This window comes from Dromaius novaehollandiae, chromosome 1, assembly GCF_036370855.1.
Source record: "Dromaius novaehollandiae isolate bDroNov1 chromosome 1, bDroNov1.hap1, whole genome shotgun sequence".
Taxonomy (NCBI): Eukaryota; Metazoa; Chordata; class Aves; order Casuariiformes; family Dromaiidae; genus Dromaius; species Dromaius novaehollandiae.
In genome coordinates this window covers 12,479,423-12,499,333 of record NC_088098.1, presented here as the reverse complement: position 1 = coordinate 12,499,333, position 19,911 = coordinate 12,479,423, and the positions used below count along the sequence as shown (strand labels likewise).

General features: G+C 41.3%; 1 protein-coding gene across 2 annotated transcripts; it reads right to left on the bottom strand.

Annotated features, from left to right (window-relative positions):
• Positions 1 to 392: 392 nt before the first annotated feature.
• Positions 393 to 15,246, bottom strand: DLD (dihydrolipoamide dehydrogenase). Of its 2 annotated transcripts, XM_064505796.1 has the most exons (14): positions 15,089 to 15,246; positions 14,544 to 14,619; positions 13,687 to 13,766; positions 10,603 to 10,671; positions 8,222 to 8,291; positions 7,735 to 7,835; positions 7,244 to 7,387; positions 6,986 to 7,087; positions 5,707 to 5,897; positions 4,423 to 4,593; positions 3,835 to 4,024; positions 3,283 to 3,420; positions 1,564 to 1,653; positions 393 to 1,451 (listed from the first exon to the last, which is right to left on the bottom strand). In XM_064505796.1, the coding sequence occupies exons 1-14, from the start codon at positions 15,125 to 15,127 to the stop codon at positions 1,386 to 1,388; spliced, it is 1,527 nt and encodes a 508-aa protein (XP_064361866.1). In that variant the 5' UTR covers positions 15,128 to 15,246; the 3' UTR covers positions 393 to 1,385. The 2 variants fall into 2 exon arrangements, with proteins under 2 accessions (XP_064361866.1, XP_064361876.1); XM_064505806.1 differs by lacking the exon at positions 7,244 to 7,387.
• Positions 15,247 to 19,911: the final 4,665 nt, after the last annotated feature.

Below are 19,911 nucleotides of genomic sequence, written 5' to 3'. Positions count from 1 at the left end.
CATTCAATATGGATAATGGATCATTATTTTAATGAGAAGCTCTAAAGAAAAAGAGATGGGAGGATACAACCATCTTGTCTATACACAAAACCAACTAGCTGTTAACTTCTTTAATGCACATCATCCATTGGCGTAATGAATAAAAGACATGAGTGATACCAGGATGTGTTGAGATTTTGCTGTACAAATCAAGGCAGAGGAGCCAAACAGAGAAATGACACCCTGCAAAACAAATTAAAATGAACTACTAGAATTTCACACATTCTCTATACAAGAGGTATCTGAAGATGTCATTCATTTGAAGATGCCTTTTTCTTCATTTATCCCACAACCCAGACACTAACGAGAATGCAAAAGCTGGTGAACAACAACAAAACAAACAAACCTGAAGATTCTCCAGCCACATTAAATATTTATTAGTGGAAGGCTATAGACCTTTCACATATTAAGCTCTCTTGCTACAGAAGAGATGCAAAAACAGCATAAAATAGAAAACAGAGGAAAGAAGAGAGGAAAAAGTATGTCTAAATTGTGTGGAGAGCTGACACAGCAGCCCTTACATGTGGAAAGTGCAGAGGAATAAACCTCATGCCACTGGACTTAACAGCGCTGCTTCAATACCCAGTTTTAGCATTTTGAAATTACTTTAAGACAGGTGGACACTGGAAAAAGCTTCAAAACCAAAAAGGATTAAGTAGCAATAAGATTAAATTTTCTTCGGTTTTTCATTTCTCCATCAGCACTTGATCTTTTCCGATGAGTTTTCAATATGAAAACATGACGTGTGGAGAATCACACACAAATGGAATAATTTCTCTTTTAAAAAAGTTAATATAGTTTTAATCCACTTATATGAGCCCCTCCCATTTTTCCTAATGCTACTAGATCAAAACAAATTCTTGCACTTATACTTTAGAAGAAATAGGTTAAATACTAAGTTAATCCTTTCACAAGGAAACACCACAATATTTTTGTGCGGAAGTGACAGTGGCATTTTAAGTGCCAGCATCCAACTGGTTTAGTCTATCACTACTTCAAATAAGAATACACCAGATATGCTGGACACTTATCCCGAGTTTTGACCAGCACACCTGATTATTTCATGCAGCAGCAAAATGTCTGGCTTCATAAGAAGAGAAAAGAGTTCTTTCAGGCTGTTTTTCTGCAACATTCATAAAGTAAATAAACATGAAATTTTAAGTATTTAATTTACAGAGACTGGATAATTCAACTTGTTCCAAACCCTATTTGGTTAAATATCTGGTGCTTAAAATGAAGAGATTCACTTAATTCAGTCCTAAAATCCTCAGATTCAGCTTTCCATAAAAGCCCACAGTCCATTTTCAGACATTTACTATACACGTACAAAGAATTGCTCTTTCATTTTAAAAGTTGATAGCTTTGCCAAAAGACGCCGCTAGGTTCGCTTCCCTGAAGGCTTCTGACACTGTCTGTAGAAAGCAAACACAAATGGTAGAATTCATTAATATTTACTCTGCACATAATTATAGCATGTCTATGCAACCCCAGTGTTCAATAGTTTATTCTTTTAAGAAAACTTACTGGATGCGCGTGGCAAACTCTGGCTACATCTTCACACGATGCTCCATATTCCATAGCAAGAGCTGCTTCATTAACCATCTCACCAGCGCCCTGAAATTTAACATTATCTGTAATTAGCTTAATCTTTATACAGCTGTCCAGCTTCTTCTGAATCACTAACTAGGAAGTATCTGGCTTATCAATAAACATCATCTTCTAAAAAGGAATCATAAGTGGCACTTCACCTGTGTTCTAACATCAGTTGTAAGTATTCAATCTACTTGGCAACTATGCTGAAGCCTAGCATAAGTGCGAAAGATACTAAATCAGAACATTTCGTCTTCCATGAGTGAAGGCTGTGGTGAAAAATGCCCAATTTTTATACAACATACTGGTCAGGTAATGCCCACATTCTGATCAAAGCTACTGCACGTTATTATTTCTGAAAAAAACAGAACTTTAAATGCCCTTCTGGGAAGTTAAATAGACAATAATTGCTGAACAGAAGTGTGTTACTACACCTGCACCATCATTTTTATTAATGTGAGTGGTATCTGAGTATTTACTCAGAAAAATATTTCTTTGGGGCACTGAAAATTAAACAGTGAAATCTCCTGTTATTTTCTTACAATTCATATACACAATCATAAGACTTCCCTCTTCCCTTTACTGATGAAAATTGCTGTCTGTCTCATGCTGATAACCGAGCTGTGCTTTTTTAAGAGGATGTGGATTGTTAGAGAAAATAACTAGCATGACATCTTGCTAGGTATTCCCATTAGAAAGGATCAGTTATTGGATTCAGGAACAAAAAGTCTACCCACCAAAGCGCTCCAACAGAATTTACTTCCAAGTGTTTTCAACTTGTCTCTGACATTTAGTAATGAGAATTTATATTCAGTTATAGAAGAGAACACTGGTAACCATCACATACAAAGACTAAAATATCAAGAGCTCCAATTTTTCAGTGAATATAATCACTGAATAATAATTCTGAAAGGAATATTACAGTGCTGATCTTCTAGGGCTGACAATGTAACTGTAGGAACAAAATTTCCTTTCCAGCAAAACAGAGAAGTCTCAGTCCTTTAATAGCAGTCTTTTGTAAAGAACGCTGTACACAAAGATGTATGGAAGTGCTCCTGCATACATCTTTAGGAAGAAGAGAGTACTCAACAGATAACAAAAAAAGAGGGGGGGGGAGAGTAGAGTCTAAGATACAAACTTTGAACTGTGCAGACAGAGGAAAATGATCCTCTTCCCAAACAGAATTTTCTGGTCTCAAGCTTTTACAAGGAGTCTTTCATCAAAGTTCTGTAAGCCACTGTCATAAGATTTGGTGACTGCAGCATAAGGTACCAACTCTGCTGAAGTCTAAAGTTCAGAAAAATTTAAAAAGCCACAGTCCGCTCAGTCACCTCAACTTCCAGAACTTGGGTCAATACTTTCTGCTTGTTCTTTTGAGTATTTGGCAGTATCCATAAAAAACCACCAGTCAGAGTACTGAACCACTTCAGAACTTCTGGGCAAAAAACATAGTCGAGTCCAACTCCAAACTAACAGAAAAATGGGAGGAAAGCATGGCTGCAGAAAAGAACAGTACAGCGGAGACTCAAGTCTTCCTTCTTTTTATAAGCACCTCTTTCTCTGCTAACCTGGTAACTATTTTGAAACTGTGTAATACTAAATAAATCAAAAACCTGACAAGACAAAGAGAGCAGCACTGTTTATAATACTTACTGCGCCTAAAATGTGAGCGCCCAACATCCTGTCTGTTGATTTTTGACTAAGTATCTTCACCATGCCATCTGTGTCAGCATTTGTCTTTGCTCTGCTGTTAGCAGCAAATGGAAACTTCCCAACTTTGTATTCTATCCCCTACAAAACAGATGTGTGTTACTGACATTGAGTTAATTAATTGACCTGAAAGATCAACAGGAATGATGTAACCATGTGGAGAGTTGGGTAAGTATAAAAATAGAACTAATATAAAAATAAAAGTCAGACTAATGCATAAAAAGAACCACCAAGAAGGGTATAAAAAAAATCAGAAAAGGAACAATACTAACTTTACAAAATAGAAGTCATTAAAGATAACTGTGATCCTTGTGAGAGTGGCCTGGAGGAGAGAGACTCACCTATTAAGAACCATTCAATCATTCACCCTACACAACGAATTCAGACTGAGAAATTCTCCTAGAAAACTTAAGACTGATAAATAACCACTAATAGACTATTGAAACTATGTGCTTGATGGCAAACCAGTTTCATTTCAGAAGAAAAAAGCAGTACCTCCTCTTTCAGCTGTTCTTCCGATTTGCCAACCCAGGCCACTTCAGGGTGAGTGTATATCACGGAGGGTACGCAGTTATAATCGATGTGAACTGCTCCTCCAGTCATCCCTTCAACACAGAGAATGCCTTCATCCTCAGCCTTGTGGGCCAGCATGGGTCCAGCAACTACATCACCAATAGCATAGATGCTATCAGACCAATGAAACAGAACAAAACACTGTTTAAATACGTCCTAGCACCACTAGTCTACCTTTTATATAAGGGTCAGTTTAAAACGTATTACTTAAAACTGATAACTAATAAAAGTAATAAATTTCAGAAGAAATGCAGGGAGTATAAAGGGACGGTTTTCACTGAATGACCACATTCCAAAAAGTACCAATAACATAAAATACGTACAGTAACTTTTAAATTATAAAACTTTCAAGGTTGACTAAATATCTTTATTTGCTGAAATAGATGCTTTGAGTTTTCCTTTTCCACAGAAAACTATATTGAATAAAATTAAAAAAATGTTTTTTGTAGATTCATTTTTTTTTAAAGTTTTGCTTTAAAAAAAAGGCAGAAAATATTTATTATTACTTACTTTGGAATTTTGGTTTGGAATCTGTTATTGACTGGGATTCTGCCCTTCTTATCAAGTTCAATTCCAATATCTTCAAGACCTAGATTTTTTGTGAAAGGACGTCTACCAATGCAAACTAGGAGCACATCGCAAGTTATTACTTCTGCCTTGCCACCAGCAGCAGCTTCAACACTACAGAAAAATAAGTATCAAAAACACTAAGCTGTAAACTTTCAGTGTTATGCTTCTCTAACAAGCAGTCAGTATGATCCAGATGGTGACCTACTGGCTGAATCTGGCACCCAGAACACTTGCATTCAGTCTGCCCCCCTCCCCCCCCCTTCTTCCTTGCAGGAGCTGAGGTGTGGAAGAGGGAGAAAGGGATAATTAATTGCTCCTACATTTGTTAGTAACTCTGTTTTACATACAGAAACTCAGGCTACATATCCATTAGCAATTAGCATGGCTTGACAGGAGCAAATTTGTAGAGCAAAACATCTCGGTGCTGAGTACTCAACATCCAAACTGTATGTATTTTGGGGACGGAGGGGTGGGATGTGCAAGCTCTCTTTTGGCCTAAGAACTGAACACCTGTTAGCAGTTGCCATGCATTAGGTGCATTCCTCAAGTGCATCTTGTGGTTTAATTGCATCCAAAACAAACTTGGTTCATGTGCTCTGAGACCACAGGCATGAACCAAAAGTGAGGATAATTAGGTAACTTGCTTCAAAAGCGTACTCTTGCACCAAAATGAAACACTAAATGCAGACACAGGCTACATGAGAGACCCAGCCAGCATCAGCATAGTACATATGAGGCTCAAATCTATGACTTTACAACAGCGAAGGACAGACTATCCTGAGGTATGGAGATAGTAAAACTAAAATTTATCATGTTAAGACCCCAGTGAAATAACAAACCATTTAAATTTACTGTTAATATCAGTAACATTAAGCATTTTCTCAAAATTCCAAGTACAATTTATGTAACAAGCCTGCACACGGAATACATCAACAAGCAAAAGAATAGTAGTAGCGTATAGGTATGGACTTTTACAAAGCAAATTTGCTGTGTATGTTTGTACATTAGTTGTTCATGTACAAGTCTCCAGAAGGCTTGAGTTTTGTCATTAAAAGACATTTCAGGGTACTTTCATTTACTTTTGCTCTGAAGCAGTCAAAGCCCTATCACACTTACCTGGAGACAAGGACATACTTGGAGACATATCAGACTACTTTTAAATAGGTTTCAAGGGATGGGTGCAAGGATATATAGCATTTCTTTACTTCGATGTAAAATACTTACGCTACATCAATTTTCCCATCTGGCTTCTTGGTAGCACCAGTAACTTTGGTGTTTAGTTTAAACTTAAGGCCCTGTTTCTGAAGAATACGTTGGAAGTTTTTAGAGATCTCCATGTCGATTCCCATTCCACCAACGTGGCCCATGAACTCAACAGCTGTCACATCTGCACCAAGGCGCTGCCAAACTGAACCCTGCAGTCACAAAGGAAGAGTTTTTCAAAGGAAAACTTAAGGCTTCTTTACTCTAACATTTACCACTTAGATTGTAAACTTTGCAGAAGAGCAACACACAACAGCAAACTGTTCAGATTTACAAACACTCCAGCGTAGACATAAAATGTTCCCTCCCACCAGCCTTTCCCAGCTAACAAAATAATTAAGTATAACATAGGTGTCTTCTATGTTATAGGTATAGAAAAGTTCAAAATCAAAAATCTGAGCGTAGCTCAGAAAATCCAAAGGAAGTTTTTCGTGGTGGTCTAATATTACTGCAAGCTAAATCAAAACAATGCTATGTTAGGGAAATAATTTATACAATAAAAGTAGTATATAACTACTGCTACTTCTGTATGCATTTATAAATACAGCTACTAACATCAGCTTCAGAAACAAAAATCCTACGCACCCTGCTTACCTCAAGTTACCCACATTTATCCAATACAATATTTCACTCTGCTTACTTTTTCCCTCCTTTATGGCCAGCAGGCTAAGCGACCACTAAGCAGATGTGTAAATTTTGAAGCAGTTGCAAGACCAATGAATACACATTGTTCTTCAAGCAGGTAAGTATGAGGCAAAAGGAGTCAGACCAAGATGAACTACAAAGTCTCCACTCCTCCGGTTATTAGATATAACGGTACAAGCACATCACTTCAAAACTTTTTTGGATTAACTGGTATACACAAGAATTTAATATGGCCTAAAATTAACTTTCCTAAAAAGAAATAAAAGGAAGTTCTCTTATCTACATACACAGCAGATACAAACACCTCAGTGAAAGTCAACCCCCCAAAACAAGTATGGGATGGCCTCATCCTATATGTTCCTCTCTTATTTCTCTACTTGGCTAACCAGCTGCAGGAGTACTTATCCTACAACACTTATCCCACATTTTCAGGTAGAAAAGGGAGCCAGCAGGCTATGACATCTGAATATTTCCGTTACAAAATCCCTCAAACAGACAGCTTCCTGTTAAGTGCTAAAAATACAATCAAAAATTTTTTTAAAAAATGCCCTGCTACTTTATAAATTAAAGATCAAGTGTTTAAAAGTCCTCTCACCAGTTCCACACCGATGACTCCTGCACCAATGACAACCATTTTTTCAGGAACTTTTTTTAGTGATAGTGCACCAGTAGATGATACAATATTATCTTCATCAATCTAATGACAGACAAAGAAATCCACAAAAGGAGATTTACAATCTCTTCTATACACTGCATATAAAACTCACAGAAGGTGAAAAACAATCAGATGCAAAATATTATTACACATTAAAATGTGCTGAAAACCAGTACCACAAAGATTCCTAATACATACAGTAATTCCAGGGAAGGGAGCAACTTCTGAACCTGTAGCTATAAGGATGTTCTTTGTATTGATAAGTTGTGTGCTGCCATCTTCTTTGGTTGCAGTGACTTGGTTTTTGCCAGTTATTTTTCCAAACCCAGAAACATGTACAACCTTTATTAATCAAAACATAGTAAATTCAGATTCAATTTATTTAAGTAAGGTACTCTATATTTAATCCAAATCTCACTAATGCTCTAGAGAAGCTCATATTTTCTGCTAACACTAACTTCTGCATCACAATCTGGTACAAATTACAAACTAATTTGATACTGTTCTCTTAAGTAGATTTAAGAACAAACTGGACTGTTCATTTAAAATATCCCAGACGTGAAGCATTCGGACTCTGCCATTGCTGAGACAGTCACTCAAATTTATGTAACGAGAACGTGACAATGTTTAAAAGCAGGAAGCTTAGATCAGAAAGATCAGATATACCTCAGTATGTAATCCAAACTAACCTTGTTTTGTTTAAATAAATGAGCAATTCCACCTGTTAAGGCCTTCACTGCACCACTCTTCTGCTCCATCATCTTCTCTAGATTCAAACGCATTTCTGTAACTAAGGTTTAAAAAAAAAAAAACCTGATCAAGTATTTCAGAAGTATTTCAGTGTTTTTACTTACAGGACACAACATAAAAATAAGTAACAGCTCTGACACAGTAAGATGTGTTGAATGGCACTACTGAATGCTAACGGTAACATTCAACAACTGATATGTGAAAAAGCAGTATTACACTTTTTCAATATTCCTTATCTATCCAGGATTCAAGGAGTACATACACGTCCCCAGCCCTCCAGTTGTCAGAAAAGGGATGTTATTTGTAAGTCTGTGAAGTTTTCTGACCAATTTTTCTAAAAGTAGAATAGTCAGATTTGAACTATAACGTTTGTTGATGGAGACAACTGACGTTAACAAGTACTGCCAGTTTGCTCTACACACTCACTTTCAATTCCTCTACTAGCAAAATCTTTTCCATGGGCCAAATGATACAGATGTGAGTTGTTCAGCAAGGCCTAAAATACACAAAGAAAATAAAATGTGAATTGGGACGTATATTTGTGATTGAACTCATTATTATTACCAGTAAAAAAAAAAATCAAGGTTATTTGCAAAACGTTTTTACTATTAAGAAAGTTTGACATGCATATATAAAAAGGTATATTTCGACCATAACAACTGTGCACAGTAGATCTTATTGAAGTGTTTTATAAAAATTACATATTTAACATATAAACATACTTAACATATAAAAAGAGTTAAACTCACACCTATCTTTTTTCCCCTCATTTCACCAGAGAAACTGGAAATTACTCCACTGAGATTAAAAAAATAGGAACAGACTTTCAGTAGAGAAAAGAAAGGTGACTGACTCACAGGAGAATTTCCAAATTACCTCAGACAAGAGATCAGCAACAGGAACAAGATGATACAGAAAAACGGATGGGGAAAATCTATACTGAAATCTCTTGAAATTTTAGCGTAGACATTCGAGTTACATTTTATAGCTGAGTTATTGTGCTAAAGTTACTACAACTGCACAACTAGTTGAACTGGAGCTAGATAGCTTAGAGCTAATGCAGGTCTTTGGATATTCACAACTAGACCAGTGCTTTGACAAGAACACTGATAAACCAGCAGCATGAAATGCAAAACTGTTTTGTCTTTCACTGTACTTCCAAGAAGCAAAACAGTAGAAGTCTGCATAGACTGAACTCTAAAGCATGCACAATAATAAGTTCAAACAACATTTGAGCATTTGGAGGTAGCTGCCTTCTATATGCACACGTGACTAAAACTAGTATCATCAGATTAAGCTAACTACATTTTTGTGAATAAGTTTTAGCAAGTCTCACTCTTAAAATTCATTTGCCCATTTTATGTAACTGCTGCAATTTTGAAACTACAACAACCAAAACATGTGAACACACAACCACAGCATAAGATTTCAGTAATTACAAAGGGAAAAAAATCTATGCCTGAGGTACTACCTTGAGCGGCATTTTGGAAAGGCACGATTGAATAATTTTATATTGCATCTGTGTATACAGACGACATACCCACTTCTTAAGAAGTTTGCTGCCATTCAAAAATAAAATCTGGGTAACATCCAAGCCCAGTCATAGGTTCAAAAGCATCTTCCTAAGAAACTTCACAGGATTAACAAAAAACCCCAAAGTTTCACTTAAAAAGGAAAAGCTACTTAAGTAGTTCCCAAGAGTTCCAAATTTTCAAGTAACACTGTGCTGATCTACACCTAACTCTTGAATTTTCCTCATTATAGAAAGATATTCTGAGCTTAATTAGAACTATTATTCACATGTTTAGGCAAATTAATGCATTTTTAATTTAGTATTTATACTGTATTTTCTGCCACGATGGTAACGGAACCTCTCCGAGCAGACACACTAATGTTCAAGAAAACAGAAGAGTTCAAATTTTTCATTAAGATAATACAGATCTGCATCTGCAAGTATTACAGGACAGCAACACTGTAGAAGCCCAGGGCAGTGAACAATGTAAGAAAATAACCATTAGAGTAAGTTAGTTTCACTGCAAAGTGCATACAAAAATAACAGCAAGGATAAGGTTTCAAAACAAGCACCACACTTGACCAGAGCTTGACAATCTGGAAGAGGAACTGTCTGTATACAACATTCCCTACTGCACAAAGCAACAGCACGCTGCTTCAGAACGCTTATCCACTCTCTGGTGTGACTCCAGCTTCCATAGCCTCACATTACTCCGTTAGGACAAAGGCAAGGTGACAATCATAGAACCATCTACATAGTTCCAGACCCAGAACAGAAGATTAAAAACTCCCTGACATTCAGGGGTTCTTGACATCCGTTCTGTTCCTGCAAAGTTTCATTCTGATAGCACACCAAGAACTTTGTAAATTTAAACTCCCACGTAAGTTTTAAAAGGTTCACAGCACAAAGCAACATCACGTTATAGTTAAAACCAGGAGCAAACAAAAAGTATCTAAATAGGAAACCTGGTCAGAGCAACAAGTTTATTATTAGGGAAAAAAGCAAAACACTCTCTTCAAGCAGTTTGGTGGAATGCAGAACAGCTTCCTAAGAACTGGCAAAGTCCAGAGGCTTTTTGTCTCAACTAGGCAGGTTTTGAAAGAATAGTCCAACTGCAGGATGAAGACACCTATAATGCTGGGGGGAGGGGGTGTGCATGGTGAAAAAGAAGTACTACCTTTTTCATTCTAATCCCAGGAGCAAAGAGTTACCTTGGAAAAAGATTAAAGTTCTTCAAGTGATACACATAATAACTATTGTTGTAATGAAGTTATGACAAACTAAGTACAGTTACCTTAGAAGGAATACATCCAACGTTCAAACAGGTTCCACCTAATGTTTCATTTTTCTCTACGCAGACAGTCTGAGAAAATGACAAAAGACAAGACATTTATATAGTAATTCCTCCTCTAAGAGTGTCTTATGATTTTAATTTGGAGATTAAGTTTGCGGTTCAGACTTCTCCTCATTTGTTTTAATCAAAAACAAAAATGGCTCTTTGAAGCATCACTCACTACCAGAACAGAGCCACATTCCCCACTAACCAGGTACACTTTCATATAAGTTCAAGTGCTGTTCCCCAGCTTCAAAAATCCACAAAGTTGTTTCAATTAAATACAACATTCAGTTCCTTGAAAGATGATCCCCTTACAATTCAGAAAACAAACCACAGAAAGGGAAAAATGCAAATCATGAGAAGATTTCTAAAAACAAGTAATCACAAGAAAACAGAGGAATGGACCAGCACAAGTTAAAATCTTATTAAATAATCTTCTCTTAATAATAATAAAAAACAACAATACAAAAACAAAACCCCAAAACACCCAACCACAAATAACGTTCCATTCTCTAAACATGCTATCTGGCAAGACTCATTTCCATAAAGTTGTGCCAATACCTTTAAAGAAAAATTCAAGTAAAGCAGAACCAAGCAATAATAATGTCAAAAGCATCAGGGATGGAAAATACTTCATGACCCTTCCACCAACTTGCCAACATCAAAGCGGGCCAAAGGAAAAAAGGAGTAACAAAACCTCAAGTAAAAACAGATCATTTGGGGGAAGAAGGGAAGAGCATGGTAAACCCTTTGCATAGAGGCAAAAGAATTGGCCTCTTCTCTTTTGCAAGGGTTATGCATGTTCAAAGACAGTTCCCTGGTTTACAGCCATTTACATTCGGATCTGCTGTTAAATGACTACCCAGATGAAAGCCTTTCATTATTTCTTTAAACTGCTGCTTCTGTGCTAAGTAGAGGTGATGGTAACAGGAAGAGCAGTATTCACCTTATCAAACAAAAAAACCACACTGAGACATCTTGATCCCCTATTTACCCTTCCTCCTGTTTTGAGTATATGAACGCATGAAAAATGATTCAGGAGCTTTAAAAGCTGCAATACGGATCAAAGAGCACCAGACAGCTCCCACCTTTACCTGATGAGGTTCTGCCTCATCCACTTTGAACTTCACCCACGAGGGCAAGTAAAATTGCCAAAAGCCAATGCCCAGAGAATGCTGTTGGCATTGCATGGAATGCTGTGGTGGTGATGCAAAGTCTTAACAGGGACTGGGCTTGTGCTAATACACGTAGCACCAAAATTCAGCAGAGTTCAGTAGAACACACTCAGGTTTTTACTTGGATGAGTAACCACAGTCTATCCTTTTGCCAGTCTCACAAAAGCCTCTCATTAGATATTAAAGGACAGTATAAGTATTATTCATGCTTCTTCAATGTTACAGGTGACACACACAAGCATGTCCAAGTATTTTGTCCACTCTATGGACAAAACTGGCTGTAAAGCAGTGTAAGAAAATTGTCTGCCATGACAAAACCCAAAACTCAGGGCACTTCTTTCCTTCCTTATATATGACATCCTATTGTTGGTCACAGATAGGAAGCACTTAAGGAAAGTATTGCTCCAAGAGAAGCAGGCATAGCCATAAAAAGATAGCCACAGAAGAGATGGGCATGAACTAATATGGCTGACAGCCTCGATTAAAAACTTTCTTCAGGTACTTAGTAACTCAGAGACAGGAAACATCTAAAACCAAGATTATTTATTTGTTAAACCAAGGCAAAAAAAATTTCCACAAACAAGGATAAAGACAACACAGTTATCTGTACTACATCACAGGTGGATGTAAAGTTCTTAATGCAAACCTCAAATAGTTAATGTTTTGGTGCAGTTACACACAGGCATCACTGAAACCCAGGTATTGTTCATTGGAGTAATGACTAATGAAGGAGACAACACTTAGAATTACAGAAGAGTTTAGGCTGAGTAGACCTCCTCTGCAGGTCATCTAATCCAGTTTGCTGCTCCAAGGACAGTTAACTTCCAAGCTGGATCAGGTTGCTCAGGGCCTTGTACAGACAGGTTCTGAAAACCTCCAAGGACAAAGATTACGCAGTCTCAGGGCCCCTGTTGCATTGTTTAAGACTCCGATAATAGACAGGAGCTCCTGCCCTAATTAGGTTTTCTAATTAACTCATTTTTCTCATAAAGTTCAGCTGTCATTTCAGAAGCATTGGCACACATCAGCTAGCGGAAACATGCTCAAGTCTGCTAGCACTGCCTTCTCATATTTCAAAACAATTCAGAAAAAAATGCCAAGTGCCAAGAAATTAAGCCAGTCTCATATTAAGGAGCAAAAGTAAAACAATAATCCTGCTGAAATCACACTCTATTTCCATAAATTTAGAAAATTTGCAATGCATTATGCAGTTCTCTCACGATACTCATCTCGATGACACATCATTAGTATACATCAGATAAAGCTGCCTTTTTCAGAAAGCTTTCAAAAACAATAGAAGGGAAAAAAAGCAGACACGAGCATGAATAAATTTAAATTAGATATTACAGTACTTCCATAGTTCTATTTTCACCTGTAAAGTTCTCACATGGCCATGTAACTCCTCCACTCACATCCAAAAAGTATGTCAGGTGAATACTGTTTTTTTCATTTGAGTTCCCTCAGTCTGTTTTTCAGAATTTCAGGGTAGTTTTATCATTGGCTTTTTCGTCACTGCTTTATTTTTTTGCCTTGGTGGGAGAAAGTTTCCTTCGTAGCATTTTTCCCCTGCTGCCCAAGAGCATAAGCCCTCCCCAACTATCCCTTCCAGTCACTATTCAAAGCAAGCTAACCTGAGAAGCATCGCGAGTTGCCTAGCATGGGTATATATAGTAATACCTTCATTCCTCTATTTCAATTCCTTCAAAATCTGGGTAAGTAAGGTAACAAATGTTTACAGGTATGTCAACAGCATCTGGTGATCCAAGATGTGACAGAAGAATTTCAGTTTCTCAGTATCAGACACCACCTTCCAAGCTCACCTGGATGAATATTCCGCTATTTTAACGACTGAAAGGTCTCCTCTTACCTTAAATCCAAGCTGAGCTGCTTTGATTGCAGCAACATACCCTCCAGGACCAGATCCAATAACGGTGACATCGGCATCAACTGAAACAAGACAAAGGTTGAGCTGTTTCAGCAATTAACATTTTATTGCAGGAATACATCTATCATTTTTGAGATAATTCATATTTGAAACTACCAAAAAAAGAGAAAGCAAAAGAAAAGAAAAACAGCTTTTTAAAATGATGTAACTTAATAGAGTTTACATACATAAATTACATTTCACATTGGAGAGTATCTTTCTGGACAAAAAGAAGAGTTGCTTGGAAGTATTCACTTTGCAAGTAAAAATAATTCTCTTACATTTTACAGGGAAAATTACGTAAAAATCAAATGAAGGAACTGAATTATATCTGACCCTCCCCTCTTCCCACAAATCCTGTAAAAACTTGACCCAAGGTGTTTCAACAGTTTACTGTAACACTCATTTCAAGGTATTTTCTACTGATATTTAGTGCAAAGATAAATACTCACTGAGTGCCATAGACTCACTAGTTTATAATGCAGAAAATCAGATGGAAGCGGATAACTATGTAAGCTATATTGATTATGAGTGCAGCAGAAGCTACAACCTTTGTACCTAACTCATTTCTTGCAACCACAGCCTCCTCTGGCATATGAATTACCATTACGCTTCTTATGTTACGTGAAGTTTAACTTCTATTTATAGCTTGAGGTAGATGGCAAACAGAAGAGATAAGCCACTATTTCTGACCGAAGGACCCAATGCCGAAACGAATTCCCCTGTCACCTGGCAGACTGACTCCTCGGCCTGAAACACTGCTCTGCCGCTTCGAAGAGGTTTTTCTAGCAGCAAGTTACCTTGGTCAACATAGCTCCTTCGCGACACCGCACCAGCTCCCGGCAGGCCGCGGTGAACTCGGTCAAAATGGCTTCTCTAGGAAGGGGGAAAAACATGTAATTTTAAAAGCCGAAGCCTTCCTGAAGGAAAGCAAGCGCTCGGCAGCGCACCGGACCCCAGCGACACTCGCTAATGCCCCGCGGCAGGAAGAGCGCGGCTGCGCGGGCAGGAGGCGACGGCTGGGACAAGACGCCGGAGCAGCTCTCCCGCCACCGGAACCGGCCGCCACCGCCGCTGCCCGCCCGCCCGCCCCTCAGCACAGCTTTCCACCGCCTCGGCGGCACGAGCGAGGAGCCCCGCGCGGAGCCCACCGGGGCGGGCTGCGCCGCGGCGGCCTTTCCGGAGGCCGGGCGCGCTCCGCGGGCGGGACGGCTCTCCTCGCCGAGGGCGGAGGCCGGGCCGCGCCGCCCGCCCGCTGCGCGGCGCGGGGCGGCGGTCGGAGGGGACCCGGCGGCGCGGTGCGGCGCGGCGCGGCGCGGCCCCCGCCCCCGCGGCGGTGCCGTACCCGGGCGAGCGCGCAGGCGACGCGGCCCCAGCGCTGCATGTCGGCCGCCCCCAGGCCCAGGCCCGCGCCCGCAGCCGCCGCTCCAAGGACTCCGCGGACTCGCGCAGGCGCGCTGCGGCCGGGGGGGCGGGGAAGGCCAGGCCGCGCACGAGGGTCCCTGGCGGAGGCGGCCTGACGGTGCAGCTCCGGGGGCGGGGCTGTGGGCGGGGCATGCAAATGAGCCTCTTAAAGCGGCAGAGCTCAGATTCGGTCGGGCTCCTGGGGGAGGCGCAGGGACGCAGGGGGTGCAAGGATGCAGGGCTGAAAGGACCTGGGAATGCAAGGATGCATGGTGTACAAGGACCTGGGGGTGCAAGGATGCATGGTGTACAAGGATCTGGGGGTGCAAGGATCTGGGGGTGCAAGGATGCATAATGTATAAGGATCTGGGGGTGCAAGGGTTCTGGGGTGCAAGGATGTAGGGGTACGAGGATGTATGTGAGTATGTGATGCAAAGATGCAGGGGTGAAAAGACGCTGGGGATGCCAAGATGCATGGGGTACAAGGATGCATGGGATATGAAGATGCAGGGGGGCAAGATTGCTGGAGATGCAAGGATGAATTGGGTACAAGGATGCATGGGATGCAAGGATGCAGGTTGCAAGAATGCAGGGGTACAAGGATGCTGGGAAAGTTGTATGGGGTACAAGGATGCAAGGGATATGAGGATGCAGGGGTGTAAGGATGCTGGGGTGCAAGGTCCAGTGGGGGCCAGATGCTGGGCTGCCAGTGAAAGGGAAGGTGGAGCAAGCAGTGGCCACTGGCTGGACAGGAAGAGGTCGTGTCATTGCTCAGCTCGTACCAAGACCTGTAGGTTTCAGATGGGCCAAGCTGCTGCACACAGCCATGCATGCTGCTGCTGTTTGGCCAGGGGGATTTGCACAGCTCCAATCATGGCTCCAATCAGGTTGCCCTTCCCGAGCACATGTGGACATGCCTGAAGCTAAACCCAGCCTCTGAGCTCCTCACCTGCAGAAGCATCACTGTTAGAGCTAAATGCAAAACCCCCAGCAGCAAGTTTCCTGGAGATGCAGGCTCAGGGGGTGGTCATAGTGTTATGCTTCTTCCCACCCCACTGGATCTCACTGAAGGATGCTCTTGATTCATGAGGTGCAGGAGCAGGCTTGTGGCTGCACAGCTCTTTGTGCGAATTGTGGTCTTACCTGGCCCTAAAATGAATATTCAGATCAAGCAAAGAAGTTCACAGATTCACATCATGAGAATCAAACCTGAAAACAGAAGTAGAAAGTCAAAATATTTCATTTTTCAGAATGCAGCCTCCCTCTTCTTCTAAATGACAGTGAAATGTATCTAAATTCAAATTTCAAAATACTCAGAATATAAAAGCTAAGCTGTTTCACTTTGGAAAGAAACAAATTTCAAGTGACCTGGAATAATTACTCTCCATTCAATTGGGGGAAAAAAAACTGAACTGGAATATTGAGACATTTTTGTAATTCGCACAGTCTAATTCCATTCCATTTATGTTCTCCCAGACTACCTGTTCTCTAGAAAGAGAGACCCACTTTCAACTGTCCTCCGTTACTTGCACCTCAGGGTATCATTATCTGAAAATGTACATCACCGATTGCCTGTGGAGGAGCAGTAGCAGAGCAAGACCAATTTGTTTTCACAGTAAATTCCACCTGTTTTAGAACATGTGCAATATTCTTTTCAATTTATGCTAAAAACAATTGAGCGTGACCCTAGATAATAATATGCAACATGGTTTGCGATATTGCTTGCCTATCTTGCCAGAAAGTGAAAAGATTTTCTGTGAAAAAGAGCCCTTAAGTCTTCTAGGCGTACTTTCTGATCCCTTGCATAAAATGAACATTTCCATAAGGTGGCAGTGTTCTGTTAGTTCCCGAACAGAGAAGCACATCGTTAAATACCATCTTTTGAGATCCCTCAAGAGAGAGGCATCATGTTCATAAATGCCAGGCCTTTTGATTACAGCAAACTTAAATTATTTAGAAAAGCCATTGGAGAGAAGAGCAATTCACCCATTAATAAAATATGGCCAGGTTTGCAGAATGCACGTCAGGTGACGAAACTGCTGGCGTCTAGCAATACTATGAAAGTGCCTGGGTTCGAAATGAAAGGCCATATTCAATAGGCAGAATTCTTATTTATATATATATATAAATATATAGAGAGAGAGAAGGTGCCCCTTCCCAGGATATACATAGAGAGAGAGAGAGAGAATCCCTGTTCTATATATACGGATTTCTCTGATTACAGCTTCAGCAATGCTGGAGATTAAATGTGCTTGATATTTTTATATTTGAATCCTTAACTGTTAGGCTGGTTAAAAAGAAAGCGTCCTGGAGTCGTCAGTGCTTGCAGCAAAGTTATCATGATCCAAAGTCCGGCACGCATGGGACTACAGAAATCAAAAGTGCCAATAGACCTCGTTCACTCCCAGCATCACTAACGAGCCAGCCAAAGAGAATAAAAAGCAGAGATCCTCCAGCTGTGCCTAGCTGGAAGCCCTCAGATGGCACCTCCAGCTGCTGTGCCTCCCCTCCGCAGGCCCGGCAGTCACCGCTGTGCGGGTACCCGGCGTGCGCGGGGCTGCGCAGCCTCGCGCTGCCCTTCCCCTCGCCCCTGAGCCCCCCGCGCGGCGCAGGCTGCAGGGTTGGGCGCCGAGCTCAGCGCCCCGGGGGGTGCTTGGCAGCGCAGCAGTGCTTGTGGGGAAATCATATTTTTTTCAGACATGGATCGAGACGCCATGAGCACGTTGTGATTGCTAACAGCGAACGAGACCATCTGCTGCAATTGGAAATGACTCGAGACCCTGGAGGACACACTTTGGGCACACTGATGCTGGCTAAGGGAGCAAAGTCTGGGTGCTGAGGGCGAGGACGGGCACCGAGCGGATGGCTGCGCATCTCTGCCTGCCCACCGTGTGCCCCTATTGCTCCCCACGACGAAGCAGAGGACCCAGCGGAGCTACTGGAAATCTCCGTGCACGAACCTCTGCGGAGGACTGCTACCCCCGGCAGCTACACCTCCCACCGCTTGGAGAAGCCTACGGGTGGCTTCGTGTCGCCTTGTTCTGCTCCAGGTTTACCCAAAGTAGAGAACATGTTCACAGTCACCGGGGCCACTGAAGGAAAGGGGGTTTCTGTGGCAATTATTTCAGGACCTAGAAGTAGCAAGGGGATGTAGGGGACCTAGAGAAATGCAGAAAGACTCAGAGCTTGTCTTGCTGGAGGAAGAAAGCAGGAAGGCTATAGGGAGCCGGGGGAGAGCAGGGCGAACCCATCCAGCCCCTTTGCCACAGGCCTGGCAGCATCTCGAAGGACCCTGCCCATTGACTGCGTGTCATTTGGGGCCATGGTGGCTGGCATTGCTTTTCTGAACCTTCCTGGGGACCTTGCTATAAATTAGATGTTGTTAAATTATTTTCTTGCGGTTCTACAACTCTGACTAATAAAGACCATGAAAGACCATAACTGTGCAATTCCCTTATGATTATGTTGCAGTTGTAAAACACAATCATCTGAACACACTTTGCTCGGTGGCTCCTGGAACACCGCTCCATCTCGCCCTTCCTTCCCTGTGGCTCTCCCATCACGAACACGGCGGTTATGGTACGTGGGTGCATGCCCGTGTTTTATGATGTTCGTTAATTTGCATGAAACATGTCAGGAAAATAAACTGGAGCACGAAGCCTTTTTGTCAGGTGCCCTGTCAACAAGAGTCGATGCTGACTTGGAGCCGGGAGGAGAAGAGATGCAGGCGTACGCTGAAGTCAACAGAGGGCAACACGACTACATAGACTAACGAAGATCTGCGAGGATGTTTTTGAGGGAGGTATGCATACAAACCTAGAGCATGATTTTGGATCACCTGCTCCAAGTCTCCTTTTGTGTTCTTATTCCAGTACAGAATACTTCTTCCATTATCAAGCTGTCAATCTACAAATTATCAACATTTTCAAATTATTAGTCTATACAGAATATTGCACTGGCAGTGACTTGGGAAGGCAGAACTAAAAGATCTACCACACTGCATCCAAGGACTGGATTGGTGACCATCAGTGCCTTCTACCTTGCAAAGATATGTTTAACAGAAAGCACTTTTTCAGGTGATTCCTCTTGTCTTTGGTAAAACCCTCTCTGTAAACTCCCCTCTATGTTAAGAGTGGGCACCGTGGCAGGCACAGGTATATCTGGAAAGAAACAAGAGTGGCATTTTGCTTTACATCCTTGTCCAAAGCAGACTACTGTCCCGCTTTCCAGACTGTTCTGCCTATTGCTCTGCTCAACAAATTTCCTATCCCTCAAGCAATAAAGCAAGATGACTCAAGAAGTGACCAGGAACTGCAGCAAGTCCATGACCATAATGAGATGCTCTGTCTGCGGTTCTGCACTAAACTGAAAGCCGGCAATATGTAGACATGTTGGGATGTCTACAATATGGGATAAATCAGAAGGAGGAAGGCAAATGAGGTTGTGCCAGATGCAAAATAACAGCATACTTCAGACTCAGGGAAGAGGCAGGACAAGTTTTTAAAAAGTGCCTCTCCGGAGTGCTGGTGTGTATCCTGTTCTGCAGATATTTTACAGAGATCTGGCGTTCCCACATGTTTTTAGGAGAGTTAAGCAGTTAGGGAATTCCTTTGCTAGCAAGGGCTCTGGGGGAGCACGTCGTCAGGCAGCGGTGGGGCCATCGGAAGGGCTGCACCTTCAAGTCCACGGGAAGCTTGACAGGAGTCCCAGACCCCCCGAACCGCTGGGCCTGCTGGTGAAACCCATTTGGCTTCTTTCCCACCA

Excerpts from the sequence above, each read along its gene's own strand:
- DLD (XM_064505796.1), bottom strand. The coding sequence starts at position 15,127 with ATGCAGCGCTGGGGCCGCGTCGCCTGCGCGCTCGCCCGG. Across the intron at positions 10,672-13,686 it reads CAGCTCAGCTTGGATTTAAG|ACTGTCTGCGTAGAGAAAAA; the intron begins GTAAGAGGAGAC and ends TCATTTTCTCAG. Across the intron at positions 3,421-3,834 it reads AAGAACAGCTGAAAGAGGAG|GGGATAGAATACAAAGTTGG; the intron begins GTACTGCTTTTT and ends TCTGTTTTGTAG.